The following is a 14,536-nucleotide window of genomic DNA, read 5'->3' as shown; positions in this document are numbered from 1 at the left end:
GGATCATGACCTGAGCCGAAGGCAGACGCTTAATCGACTGAGCCACCCAGGCGCCCCTACAAATAGAATTTTGTAATAAAAAAATAAGAGGGCGCCTGGGTGGCTCAGTCGGTTAAGCGTCTGCCTTTGGCTCAGGTCATGATCCTGGGGTCCTGGGATCGAGTCCTACATCGGGCTCCTTTGCTAAGTGAGGAGTCTGCTTCTTCCTCTACCCTTCCCCCCTGCTCGTGATCTCTCTCTCTCTAATAAATAAATAAAATCATTAAAAAGAAAAATAAAAGAGATAAACTTAGGAGTTTTATTCATTAAAGTTTTGATATTATTTCTTCATACTGAATAACCCTTTTTGGTTCTAAATTGAAAAGAAGTGATTTTGGGGCACCTGGGTGGCTCAGTCGTTAAGCATCTGCCTACGGCTCAGGTCATGATCCTAGGGTCCTGGGATCGAGCCCCGCATCAGGCTCCCTGATTGGCGGAGAGTCTGCTTCTCCCTCTCCCACTCCCCCTGCTTGTGTTCCCTCTCTCGCTGTCTCTCTCTCCGTCAAATAAATAAATAAAATCTTAAAAAAAAAAGATTTTTCTAAGAGACTTTAATATAAATTTTTTAATATAGTTGTGCCTTACTATCATTTATGTGTTTTCCCCAAAGGTGAAAGAAGAATTCGTGTTCATACTTTGTGTTTGCCTGTAGTTTCAACTCTGAATGAAGTCTTTCTTGGAGCTGATGTTCAAGCAATTTCAGGGTTATTGGCCAATATGGGTAAGGATCGTTATCAGCTATTGTAAATATTTCACAAATAATAACATTAGAAACATTAGAAAAATCCACATAGTTTTATTTTCCTTTAAATAAGTAGCTTTAAAGGTTTCAGTGTTTTAAATCTTCTGTATGCCTCCTAAGTAACTACTTGAATGAAAGGCTCTGTTGCAGTTTACCTGATTTTTAAAAAAAATTTTTAAGAGCTTTATTGGGGTATAATTTATGTACTACTTCGCATAACCCATTTTAAGTATACAACCCTACTATTTATAGTATATTTACAGAATTGTGTGGCCATCATCTCAATCTGATTTTAGAACTTTTATCACCCCTAAAAGAACCTCATGCCCATCAGTCGTTACTGCCCACTACTCTCTCCTTCCCTCACTGGTTTTCGGCAGCTACTAAACTGCTTTCTTTCTCATAATCTGCCTATGATGGACTTAAATACCATATTTTACTTAATGTTCAATACTACTGGTTAATGGCTTTTTAATGAGCTCTGTAACTTGGATTACAAGAGACTTTGAACTGTAAAGATCTTTAGACTTGGGAGTCTTGGAATTCAGGATTAAAAACCAGTTTACTCTCACAGATAAGTTTGCAGCCTTGGCCAGATCACATGAGCTAGGAGAAAATTTACTGATACCTTCACTTCTTTACTTCCATATCAGATATAGTTGCCTCCTTGAAGTTTTTTTGGTCCTTTTTCAAATACATAGAGCTTAACATCATTTTGGTTCTTGCTTTTTTTCTCCTTCAGGAAAGATGCCATTGCGTCCATTTGCTTCACACTCAGATCTGTCTATATTAGGAATAATTACTCATTTTCTTGCATTTCCTATTGGGAAATTTTTTTCTTTAAGGAAGCCTGATAAAGAATCCAACGCTATTTTAGTCTCATATGCTGTTGAAAGTTAAAGATTGTGACCTACGAATTTGAGGGTCACTACCTTTATATTTTGTTGAACTAACACATTTAGTAATCATACGATTATTCTTATCTTTATTATCATCAACAAGAACTATATTTCAGGCATTATTTGTAGATTTAAAAAATTTTTCACAATTTGCCTCACAAATACTAATTTTGTTACTAAATTTGATTTATTCCAGTATGCACATTTTTTCACATTTTATCAAAATCTTAAATCAAGGGGCGCCTGGATGGCTCAGTCATTAAGTGTCTGCCTTCGGCTCAGGTCATGTCCTGGGATTGAGCCCTGCATCGGGCTCCCAGCTCTGCGGGAAGCCTGCTTCTCCCTCTCCCACTCCTCCTGCTTGTGTTGCTTCTCTTGCTGTGTCTCTGTCAAATAAATAAATAAAATCTAAAAAAAAAAAAAATCTTAAATCAAGAAGTCTTCAATTGAAGTCTTAAGAGTTACTGTTGGGGCACCTGGGTGGGGGTCAGTCTGTTAAGCATCCATCTCTTGGTCTCAGCACAGGTCTTGATCACAGGGTCATGAGTTCAAGCCCCGTGTTGGACTCCACGCTGGGCGTGGGGCCTACTTAAAAAAAAAAAAAAAAAAAGAATTGCTGTTGACCAGGTAACAGTGGTCTTCTTTCTTGGCTATGTACAAATTTGGTTATAGCAGTTAATATCATCACTTTATGGATTGTATTTTTGAGACCACATGAGTTGAATTTAGTTCTAGTTTGAGAAGTCTTCAAAACAATAATAGCGCTTTTAGTGTTTAAATTTTTTTTGAGTGTGCAGAAATGCACATAAACAGTGGCATGACAGGTGATAAGAATCATCTAAGTAGCTCTCCAAGAGCTCTTTCTTTTTTTTCTTTTAAAGATTTTATTTATTTATTTGACAGAGAGAGCGAGCGAGAGAGGGAACACAAGCAGGGGGGAATGGGAGAGGGAGAAGCAGGCTCTCCACTGAGCAGGACCCTGGGATCATGACCTGAGACGAAGGCAGATGCTCAACTACTGAGCCACCCAGGCGCCCTAGAGCTCTTCCAATAAATATAAAATTCTCTGTGAAGAAAGCATGTGTGTTTAGTTATAGAGTTTTTTCTTTCCCTATGGTGTATAACATAAGATGGTGGATTATAATTAATAACACCTTAGATCCAACAAGATAGAGTTTTCCCATTTTACAGATAAGGAAACAAGCTCATGAAGGTTAGATTCCTTGCCATATTGTCATATGACTAAGAAATAGAGACCCATTTCAGGAGAATGGTTTGATTTGGTTTGATTCTTCAAACTATGTGCTTTTAACTGCTTTACTTGGCTCCTTCTGTGTGTAACAAATTGGAGAGAGAATTTGTATACTAGAAAAAAAATTACATCTCTTGTATCTTTAACAGTGGGGTAGCTAAACTTCTCTCTTTTCTCTTGTTTGTCCCCACCTCCATCTCTGTTAGCTGTTGACAGGTCAGTGACTGCCAGTCTGAGTGATGCTCGGGATGCCCTGGTGAATGCTGTCATAGACTCTCTTTCAGCTTATCGTTCTTCAGTCCTAAGTAACCAACAGCCTGGACTCATGGTTCCTTTTTCTTTGCGGCTTTTCCCACTCTTTGTGTTGGCTCTCCTTAAACAGGTAAGAGAATCAAAACCAGAAACTAAAATAGTGAAAATGTCAGTAGCCCAAATTTTTATCCTGTGAACCAATAAACACTTGTATGTATTACTTAAAGCCATTTAAGTTTTCTGAGGACAGTGACTTTGACTCTTACTTGAACCTTGAACGAATTTGTAACCCAATAAAGTTACAAGATACTGATTTAAAGCACGTGCCTTATTTGTAAAAGAGATGTTCACCAAGTATTCACTGACATTATCAGAGATGTCAGTGATGATCGGTTTTCCAGTTTTCCAGAACAAGAGCTGTATATTTTATTGCTCATGCAAGAAGTCACACATGAAACTCTTTTGGCTTTTTCCTGCTCTCCCCAGTATTTCAGCCACATACTACTAGTTAATCTTAGATATGCCCTCTCATACCTGTGCACCTATTTCCATGACCTGCATTGTACTTTCCTATTCCTGTATTTGAGCTCAAATGTTCTCTCTCTGGCAGTTGCCTTTCCATCTATGGTCTTTTAGAGCTTTTTATTTGATATTTATTACTTGTTTGTCTCTCCTGCCTGCCCTTTGCCCCTACCACTGGCAGGTAGAGGAGGCTTATTTTTCTAGTATCCAAAATAAAATGTCCAAGCTTGTATACTTAGGGTATAAAGTTTATTAATTTTAAATATATATTATAAATTTTATTAAATTTATAAATTTATTAAATTTTATTAAAAAGCTCATGTCAATAAATCACCTGGGAGAGCATCCCAGATTCCAAAATTGATGAAAACTACTCTGATCTTGTCAATTTGTATATTTTTCTGAACTCCAGGATTGACTGTCTGGTGTATGTCATCTCTTCTAGGAGAGAAGAGCAACCCACTCATACTAATAGGATGGCTTTTGGATCAACTTCTAGTTTCTTTAACTCAAATTGTGTATTTCCACTTCTGAATATAATGTTAAATGCAGATAAATTATATAAATAGTTAAATTTTAACTTAAAAATCTGAGCTTTTCCCTCTTTAGGTCTTTCCTTAAATGCTGTCCTTTCGCTGAGGCCTGATCTCCTCATTTAGTGTGCAATGTTCCCTAGCCACCCTAACCTACATTCTTTACTTCTCTTCCCTCCCTTATTTTTCTCCATAGTATTTAACACTGACATATCAATATTTTGCTTGTTTATTATTTACTTTTCCCTTACTAGGATTTTTTGTCCATTAGGGCAAGGATTTTTATCTTTTTTGAAGAGTTACCATTTTGTCCCAGCACCTAGAACAATTCTTAGTACATAATGGGCTCTCAGTAAATAGTTACTGAATGATTAAATAAACTTTCCTTCTTCCATTTCCCATAATATTCTTTCTTCTTTCTTAGTGACTATTAACATACTAATTTAAAAGAGTGGGGCACCTGGCTGGCTTAGTTGGTAGAGCATGTGACTCTTTATCTTGGGGTCATGGGTTTGAGCCCCATGTTGAGCGCAGAGCTTACTTAAAAAGAAATTTTAAGAGCCTTCGGGCCTCAGGCTGGCTCCTTCAATAGAGCATGCAACTCTTGATCTCCGGGTTATGAGTTCAAGCCCCACCCACGTTGGATGTAGAGATTATTTAAAAAAAAAAATCTTAAGAGCCTTTTGTAATCTTTATTTATAATCTCATTGCTGCTAGCTCTCTGCCTGTTTCTACTACTTTCCATCAGTAGGGATGTTTACAACTTTTTTAAGATTTTTGTAAGTAATCTCTACACCCAGTGTGGGGCTGGAACTCACAACCTCAAGATCAAGAGTTGCATGCCCTACCAACTGAGCCAGCCAGGAGCCCCAGGAATGCTTAAAATCCTACCCCAAAACTTTTAATATTCTCCATAAGCTAATATACCAGTTAAAACTCAGTACTTAAACACCAGTAAAACTTATTATTTACTACTTTTATTCTGCTAGGTAACTATCCTCATTTGTATTAATTTTTCTGGTTGATTTTTAAGCTTTATTGTGGTGTTCAATTTCTCTAACTATGGGAGAAACAAGGATAGTTAACCATTAGTCATCACCTAGCATTTATGAAACACAGATCTTTAGTCCTTCGTTTGTGTTTTCATTTTATCATCTGTGGTGTAACTTTATCCTTCTCATGGTATTATTTAGATTTTTATATCATTATCCCTCTATGGCAGATAGAATGTTTAGATCTATTTCACTGATTAGGAAACACCAGAGAGACCTAATGACTTTGCCATGGTCAGGTAATTAGCTTCTTTCAGGTGGCAATATAGCCATAATTTAATAGATGTGTGACTTCTTAAAAGATACTTAACAGAATTAATTAAAAAATAATTAACAAGAAATTTGCTAATTCTGTCTGAAGATATTCTTTTAACATCTGATATTTGCAAAGCTTTGTTTATATTTATTAAGTACCCCCCCCCTTTTTATGGGGCGTGGTGTTTTGTTACAGAAATCGTTTCAGACTGGGACAAATGCACGTCTAGATGAACGCATTTTTGCCATGTGTCAAGTGAAAAATCAGCCCTTGGTTTACCTTATGCTCACAACTCATCCCAGTTTGTATAGAGTTGACAATCTTTCAGATGAGGTAAGATTGATTACTTTTTCAGTGGCTATTTCTTGGAGATTTATAAACCTAATTATACTGGTTCATTGTAGAATGAGGAAAGTTTTGTTGTTGTTTTTAAGATTTATTTATTCATTTTACAGAGAGAGAGAGAGCACACATGGGGATGAGGGGGTGGGCAGAGGGAGAAGCAGGCTCCCCACTGAGCAGGGGGCTGGATGCAGGACTCCATCCCAGGACCCTGGGATCATGACCTGAGCCGGAAGCAGACGCATAACAACTGAGCTACCCAGGCGCCCCAAAGAAAAAAATATTTAAGTTGTAACATTATTTGCCCCTTTATGTCCTCATTCTTTCATATGGATCTTCTCTAGGAGAGTAGGAAACAGAGCCACTGATGGCTCTTCTTTCCCAGCAGAGAAAGACAAGATTCTTTTTTTCTTTCACATTAGAACACCTCTAGGGGAAATTTCTGAATGGCTATATTGAGTCAGTGCATGTTCTTTGTGCTGCTCCCCACATGCCCTAAGGTGAGAGGTCTTAAGGTAATGTGATTAATACTCCCTCTTAAAGCTAAAGCCTCATGCTGGAGGGGGCATACCGCTTGGTAGAGCAGTATTTTATTTACTTCCTCCTTTAGGTAAGGTTTAATCAAGCACCTAAGTTAAAGTATTCCAAATTTTTTTGGTCAAAAATTAATAGTTATGAATATTCAAAGGTGTGTGTGTGTTTTCAGAGAACAGTATTATTGTCCATTATAAATGAGAAATTTACATTTCTGGCCTTAATAAATTAATGTCAAACTGAATAGAACTATTAAAATCTCATTTGCATTGGGCTTTTATTCCTCCCTCACATGTACACATAACCTAAGCCATACAATCAGCCATTATTATTAAATAAATTCCAGACTTCATTTGGTTCTCATTGAAGTCATTTATTTGTTCAGGATACATGGGTATTGGTTGCATTTATTTTTTTTTTTTTAAGATTTTTTTTTTTAACAGATTTTTATTTATTTGACAGAGAGACACAGCGAGAGAGGGAACACAAGCAGGGGGAGTGAGAGAGGGAGAAGCAGGCTTCCCTCTGAGCAGGGAGCCCAATGTGGGGCTCGATCCCAGGACCCTGGGATCATGACCTGAGCTGAAGGCAGACGCTTAACGACTGAGCCACCCAGGCGCCCCCCATTTATTGTATTTTTTAAATAATAGTTAAGATCAGAAGTTAATTTGGCTTTATTGGGATTCACAATGGGTTTGTCTAGGTAAGAGATAAATATTTCATCTTCTTTATATTTAAATATGAATAACTGTGATATACCTAAGTTTCAAAGTCTCAAAGGTAACATTAAAAAAATTTTTTTTTAATTGTGACTACATATTACCATGTCAACAAAAATTCTTGGAATGCAAAGATTTGGTCAGAGGCAAAGGAAAGCTTTAGTGCTGTAGAGTTTGCAAACCAGAAGTCTGCTCTGAAGGGGAAGGTTTCAGCTCAGGGTTGAATAGGCAAAAATTGCAAGTTCTGTGTCATTAGGGGTTGTTCAGCCTGAGGTCCCAAACTGCAACTTTAGGAGCAGAGTGACAAACTGGATACAATTCAGTATTTCTCATAGCAGCTTCAGGATTTGGCAGTAGCTGCAGAGCCTGATAAGATGTGTGGCAGGGGTCTGCAAATTTTGCTGAATTTTGTGTGGGCTTGCCACCTCAGGCTGTGTTACCTGGTTTTGTTCCCCATGGGCATTTGGTCTGATAAAAAGTTTAGTTTTTCTCCCTTGACATGAGGGAACCCATCTTGTCAGCTGTTGCTGTCTAATTATTGGGGTATTTTATTCTTACTTGCATCAAAAAGCTGTAACTTTGGGGGCACCTGGCTGGCTCAGTCGGTTAAGTGTCTGACTCTTGATTTCGATCAGGTCATGGGATCGAGCCCCACGTTGTGCTCCACCCTCAGTGGGGAGGGAGTCTGCTTGAGATTCTCTGTCCCTTTCCCTCTGCCCCTCCTCTCTCTCTCTCTCAAGTAAAGTCTAAAAGTTTAATTTTTTTTGCTTAATTCCTCAGGGAGCACTCAACATCAACGATCGCACCATACCTCAGCCACCTATTCTTCAGCTTTCCGTGGAGAAGCTGAGCAGGGATGGAGCTTTCCTCATGGATGCAGGCTCTGTGAGTAGTCTGGCTGATCTGGGTCGTTACCTCTGCATACTATTATACCTTCATTCCCTTTAATATCTCTTTTCCTGAACAGGTTATATGCTATTTAATCTATGTATTTTATTATGAGCCACCTTCTCCCTCCATAGCCTCTTTTCATGATAAGCATAAATGTCTCATCATGGTAAAAAGTAATTATTATTAGTTCAGTTGAAGATTGTATAATCTTACTAAACATACTTACCAATTTTATCTTTTAAAACATACTCAGTGGTAAAGGTGAGTCAGCAGCTCACTGTTACACATGTCTCAAAATGATTTTCTTCCTGTCCCCAGGTACTGATGCTTTGGGTTGGAAAAAATTGTGGACAAAATTTTCTCAGCCAAGTTCTAGGAGTTCAAAACTATGCATTAATTCCACAGATTATGGTAAGACTGTCTTAACATGATTGTGATTGTGGTAGACTTACAGGACCATTTCATTGGTCTATGTATGGCAGGGTCCTTTTTTTTTTTTTTTTTAAGATTTTATTTTTATTTATTTGTCAGAGAGAGAGCACAAAGCAGGGGGAATGGCAGGCAGAGAGGGAGAAGCAGACTCCCCGCTGAGCAGGGAGCCCAATGTGGGACTTGATCCCAGGACCCCAGGATCACAACCTGAACTGAAGGCAGATGCTTAACGACTGAGCCACCCAAGGTGTCCCTATGGCAGGGTCCTTTTAACTGCTGCTTTGGAGTAAGAACTGATCTAATTGCCACATAAGCAAATGACTTGTGATCGGTGTCAGTTGGATTAATATATATTATTGAAGAAAGTAATAATGAACTCTGTCACCAGTTCTGTAACCATGGACAAGTCACTAACTGCCTCATTTGTAAATTAAGATTGTTCTTGCTTATGGAGGAGTAACTGAAATGATCCACGAGAAAGCATTTGTTTAGCTCTATAGCATTTGTTTGGATAATTTTCGATTTTAAAGTTAGAATTAGGTAGGGGAGCCTGGGTGGCTCAGTCAGTTAAGATCTCTAGGTGATTCATATACATGATAAAGTTTGAGAAGCACTGTAAATGATGCCTTAGATATGTGATTCAAGTAAGTTGGATATTGATGGTTTTTGTTCAATAGACAGACCTTCCAGAACTTGATACACCAGAATCTGCCAGAATAATAGCATTCATCTCTTGGCTTAGAGAGCAGAGACCATTTTTCCCCATACTTTATGTAATAAGGTAAGTTGAATTTTTCATATGCTAATAATGAAATAATTTGTTTAGCTTTACAAGGACCTATTTTGAGTCATATGTGACTATTGCTTAACCAAACCCTTCAGAAAAAAAAAAAAAACAAAGTTTCAATAAATATTACTCAATTATGCTTTATATGCAATTACTAGTAAAGAGTATGTTAAAAGCCTCATAACAAATCCACTTTATTTTACTATTATATTTTATCTAATGTATATATTTTTGTCTCTTATTCCTCAGGGATGAGAGTCCAATGAAAGCAAACTTCCTTCAAAACATGGTAGAAGACAGAACAGAATCTGCATTATCATATTATGAATTCCTCTTGCATATACAACAACAAGTGAACAAATGAAGATATTTGACTTAAAGTCATGATAATGCAGTACACCTGAGAATGTGTAATACTTTCCTTTTCTATTAAGTTTGTGGACTAATGTGATGATTGTATGTTCTCACTGTGATTTCAACAAACTATTGCAAATAAAGGACCACAGCAGAGAATCAAACATGCTACTCTGAAATACTGTATTTTTCAAATCAAAATATATCTACGTACATTTGATTGGATACTTTTTTCCTTTGCTGCCAATAATGTTTGAGTTGTTATGGATTGAAATAGGATGAGACAATATTGCAGAGGCAAAATACATTTTGTAAAATAAAGACTTCTGTGTTTCAAATGTATTATTTCTCATTTTTTCCTGAAATTTTGGCTGCTACATCTACAACCTCACAAGACTAAGTGTCGCAGGGATGTTACAAATCCATTGATAAATGATCTTTTTAAAATCCAAAAAATTTCAGAAGTAAATAGTATGTAGAAAGGCTAGAACCCATCCCCCACACCTGTTTTTTTTTTTTTTAAGGAAGAAAAAGGATCATCATGTTAACTAAAACTAGAGTAAACTAACTCTAGACTAGTTTGAGAAGAATATGAATAATACAGTTGAGCTTTAAAATCTGTCAGTATTCTCTATACTTGAAGAACAAAGTCACTTTGATTTGAAGTGAAAACTAATTAAGTGGTTTTCTGATTTGACTGCAGACTTGGTTGGACCCAGTATCATATTCTGCAGTGAAAAGAATCAGCTGTCTTCATAAATACATTGGGACTGGCAATGATAATAGGGAGATGAGAAACTTTGGTTATCTTGATCCTTGAAGTGGGCTTTGGTTCATTTCTGCTCTGTGATGTATAATAAAAGTGTTATATTGGTGAATTGATAAATTAAAGAAATTAAAGGTTTTTAAAATTCTGTCTCAAATGCGTCAGTAACATTTTTCTAAGGAATTTAATAATTGGAAGCCGCTCATAAGATATTTATTCTTGGATATTAAACTTATTAAAGCATGAATGCTGCTGTTTGATTTGGTGGATATTAAGATTACACAAATCCAATATATTGAAGTTATGGTAGAAATGTGATTTCTGAACATGCTCAAGAGACTGCTTTTTTGATTGAGCCAGAGAAATATTATAGTCAAAACCATTGAGTGGATTTTGTTTACAAATAGGTAAATTATACATTTGTATATTTTAAGTGCTGAGATAGGATATCTTTAAAAGAGTTTGGCCCATTTTTCACAGATTCACCTTGTCTTGTATGAACTTCTTAACGTAAAAGTTGTTCATGTGTAATACTTGATGAAAAGATTTTTGTTTCTTTGTTTTAATGGGTTAGAAAAATGTGTTTACAATCTTGGTCTCATACGATCACCAATGAAATAGTAACTTTCAGGTTTACATCAGTATGAGCTGACTTTAACTGAGTTGTTTGGGGATAGGGAAGAATCAGGTCCCATTAGAGTATACACTACTGCTTGCCTGCTGGATCACACTAATTGTTTGGGTTTTATAGGAATATCATCTCCCTTAAGCAGTATTAAGGTTTATCTTCAGTATGCGAGTGGTACATTGAACTGGACATTTTCTTGAAAGTTGCTTCATTATTATTAGGAAGCAATTTTCAAGTTGTAGCAAATTAAAATAAATTTATATTTTCCCCTCTTTTAAAGAAACAGTCATCCTTGTGCACTGATGTTTCTTAAAATAACTGAAATACTCTTCTTAATGTGAATTGTAAATGTTGATATTTGTAGGTCCTTTCTTAATAGTAAAGAAGAACCTTTCAGAGGGAAAAATTTGTGCTTCTAGGGACAGTGATCTTCCTTGTGCCTCACTTCAGAACTCTAAGTGGGTATGACTCTTGTTATTGCCACATGCTTTGTTAGTGTATTTCACAAATTTACTTTTAAAATTTCACTTTAAAAATTATTTTAGATAGTGTGTAACGTGCAATCCAGAATAATTTTATAATAGGTCATAAAAAAACATAATTTTAGCTAAGATTCATAATATTTGTTCTCTGGGTAATGAGAGAATGAATGAACCTTTTGGAGATACTGATATTAAGCAATTATTTTTTGCAATACTGAATGTGTTTTTAGGTTTTTTTTTTTTTTTTTTTAGTAGGGCACTACCTATCTCATCTTGTATTACTTTTTGATGTAAAGCAACTAATATTTACACTATGCCATATTTTTTTTATTGTAGTTGTAAATTATGAACGATCCTCGAATTTTCTACAGATCTACAACTACTAAAGTAACAGACAAGGGCAATCTTGGTATTTAAATCTGAGCATGGCAATTCTACCATAAAAAGTACTCTATTTTTCTAATTTCTAGGATTTTTAAAATAACATTTCTGTACGTCTGACATTAATATTCACTCAAGCTGTGTACCATTTTAGTTTGCATATACTTCATTGTTTTAATTTAATGTAATGTATTGAGTCTAACAGACTTTTACGATAATTAGAACAAAGGATTTATTTCTTCTAATCAAAGATGCATAACAGCTATTATCTAGGGGACCATCAAATGTGATTTCAAGATTTTGTTAACTACTTCAAATATAATCCTTACATAGAAATTTTAATTTTGTAAAGTAGTGTATAATATTGTAACATTAAATTCTTGTTTCAAATTCAAATATGTATTGATCTTCAATGTGCTGTGTTAAATCTTGCTTCTCTTAAATATTAGAGACAAGATTTGTCTTCCTTTTTACAGTTTGTAATTTTCACTGTTTTATTCCTGTAAAAAAAAAGTCATTTGTAACCCATGCAAATAATCGCTTGAACTGTGCTAACTTATCAATTTGGCTATTCAATAAAGTTATTGAAAGAGCTTACATATAGTGACCTGTTATTTAAAGGGGTATGGATAACCTGCCAGTCACTGAATTGTGCCATGTTGTACACCCAAGTTAAGTCAATGGAAGGCTTTGGCTGAAAGTGCTTTGCATCTAAGCTGGTGTCTGGGAGGTCATAAACCGAATTTTTTTTTTTTTTTTTAAGATTTTATTTATTAATTTGAGACAGAGAGAATGAGAGAGAGCACATGAGAGGGGGGAGGGTCCGAGGGAGAAGCAGACTCCCTGCCGAGCAGGAAGCCCGATGCGGGACTCAATCCAGGGACTCCAGGATCATGACCTGAGCCGAAGGCAGTCGTTTAACCAACTGAGCCACCCAGGCGCCCCATAAACCGAATTCTTGATGCTCACTCCTCAAGGATTGCAGGATTTAAAATTCTAGATTGAAAGTTTTTTTTTTTTTTAATTCTCGACGTGTTTAAGATAGTACTCCATTGTCTTCTGGACCCTTTGGTTATTGATAGGATGCCTACTGTCAATCTAAATGTTACTTTGAAGGTTATCTGTTATTTCAAGATTTTTGTTTATCCAGGGCGCCTGGGTGGTTCAGTCGTTAAGCATCTGCCTTCGGTTCAGGTCCTGATCAGCCCCCATCGGCCTCCCTGCTCAGTGGGGAGCCTGCTTCTCCCTCGCCCACTCCCCCTGCTTGTATTCCCTCTCCTGCTGTCTCTCTGTCAAATACATAAAAATCTTAAAAAAAAAAAGATTTTTTTAAAAATCCTTAATATTCGGGCACCTGGGTGGCTCAGTTGGTTAAGCGACTGCCTTCGGCTCAGGTCATGATCCTGGAGTCCCAGGATCGAGTCCCGCATCGGGCTCCCTGCTCAGCGGGGAGTCTGCTTCTCCCTCTGGCCCTCCCCCTCTCATGTGCTCTCTCTCTCTCTCAAATAAATAAATAAAATCTTTAAAAAAAAATAAAATAAAATAAAATAAAATCCTTAATATTCTATAGTTTGGCTACTCTGAGTTTATAGTTTATCTTGCTTGTTTTTCAGAGCACATTTTAATCTCAAAATCCTCGTGTATCTTGAATTATGGAAAATTCTCAGCCATTATTTTAAAGATTTTATTTATTTATTTGAGAGAGAGCATGGGGGGGGGGAGAGGGTCAGAGGGAGAAGCAGACTCCCCCGGCCAAGCAGGGAGCCCGACGGGGGACTCAATACCGGGACTCCAGGACCATGACCTGAGCAGAAGGCAGTCGCCCAACCAACTGAGTCACACAGGTGCCCACCATTTATTTTTTTATTTTTTATTTTTTTTAAAGATTTTATTTATTTATTTGACAGAGAGCAAGCACAAGCAGGGGGAGATGCAGGCAGAGTGAGAGGGAGAAGCAAGCTCCCCGCTGAGCAGGGTGCCTGATGCGGGACTCGATTCCAGGACCCTGGGATCATGACCTGAGCTGAAGGCAGACACTTAACCAACTGAGCCACCCAGGCGCCCCTCTATGGGTTTTTAGTTGCATTTTCTAGCCCCTTCCCCAAAACTAGGGCTCATAGTGGTGTTTTAGGGTTCCCATCCTGCAGTGATTTGGGGATATCACCATTTCAGTCACCAGCAGTGGGAAGACTAGTTTCTGCCTTCTTTTCTGCCTCCCAACTTAAAAGCTGAAGCCCAAGGCTATGTGGGTCAATAGCAAATGATATCTTGAATATTTTTGGAGGGAGGGAAAACCTCAAGCAGTAAGTTTAGCCTCTGTGTCCCTGTGTGTTGTGTGATGCACTTTTAGTGCTTTTTAGCCCATAGAATGTGCTATCATTACCTGCTTCTGGACCTGCAGCCCACTAAAGCAAAGTGCTCTGCAGTGCTGTTTCGGATACTTTCTATCTGCTAAGATGTTTCTCTTGTTTTTGAGTCTTGCTATTTCTTTTCCTCCCTTCATATTTTTAGCTGTTGTTATTTCTGTGTTGAGTAAAGAGGGGTCCAAGCATGAACTTACTGCCTAAATTTAACCCCAGAAATTGAATTCTAGTTTCATCACTTATGGCTCAATCTTTTCAGCTTTGTAGCTACACTTTATCAATAAAGTATTATTACTAGCCTGCCTGAACA

The 14,536-nt window shown here is 37.1% G+C and overlaps 1 protein-coding gene across 1 annotated transcript in view; it reads left to right on the top strand.

Annotated features, from left to right (window-relative positions):
* Positions 1-11,581, top strand: part of SEC24A (SEC24 homolog A, COPII coat complex component) — a 64,041-nt gene extending 52,460 nt beyond the window's left edge. The window contains exons 17-23 of the mRNA XM_032425205.1: positions 650-760; positions 3,139-3,314; positions 5,743-5,880; positions 7,923-8,027; positions 8,352-8,444; positions 9,143-9,246; positions 9,502-11,581. Coding sequence (XP_032281096.1) covers positions 650-760; positions 3,139-3,314; positions 5,743-5,880; positions 7,923-8,027; positions 8,352-8,444; positions 9,143-9,246; positions 9,502-9,616 — 842 coding nt within the window. The 3' untranslated portion in view covers positions 9,617-11,581. The remainder of the gene's footprint in view (positions 1-649; positions 761-3,138; positions 3,315-5,742; positions 5,881-7,922; positions 8,028-8,351; positions 8,445-9,142; positions 9,247-9,501) is intronic.
* Positions 11,582-14,536: the final 2,955 nt, after the last annotated feature.

The sequence above is a fragment of the Phoca vitulina genome, unplaced genomic scaffold, assembly GCF_004348235.1.
Source record: "Phoca vitulina isolate PV1807 unplaced genomic scaffold, GSC_HSeal_1.0 scaffold32, whole genome shotgun sequence".
Taxonomy (NCBI): Eukaryota; Metazoa; Chordata; class Mammalia; order Carnivora; family Phocidae; genus Phoca; species Phoca vitulina.
The sequence above is the reverse complement of the archived record's forward strand: the minus strand, read 5'-3'. Positions and strand labels throughout refer to the sequence as shown.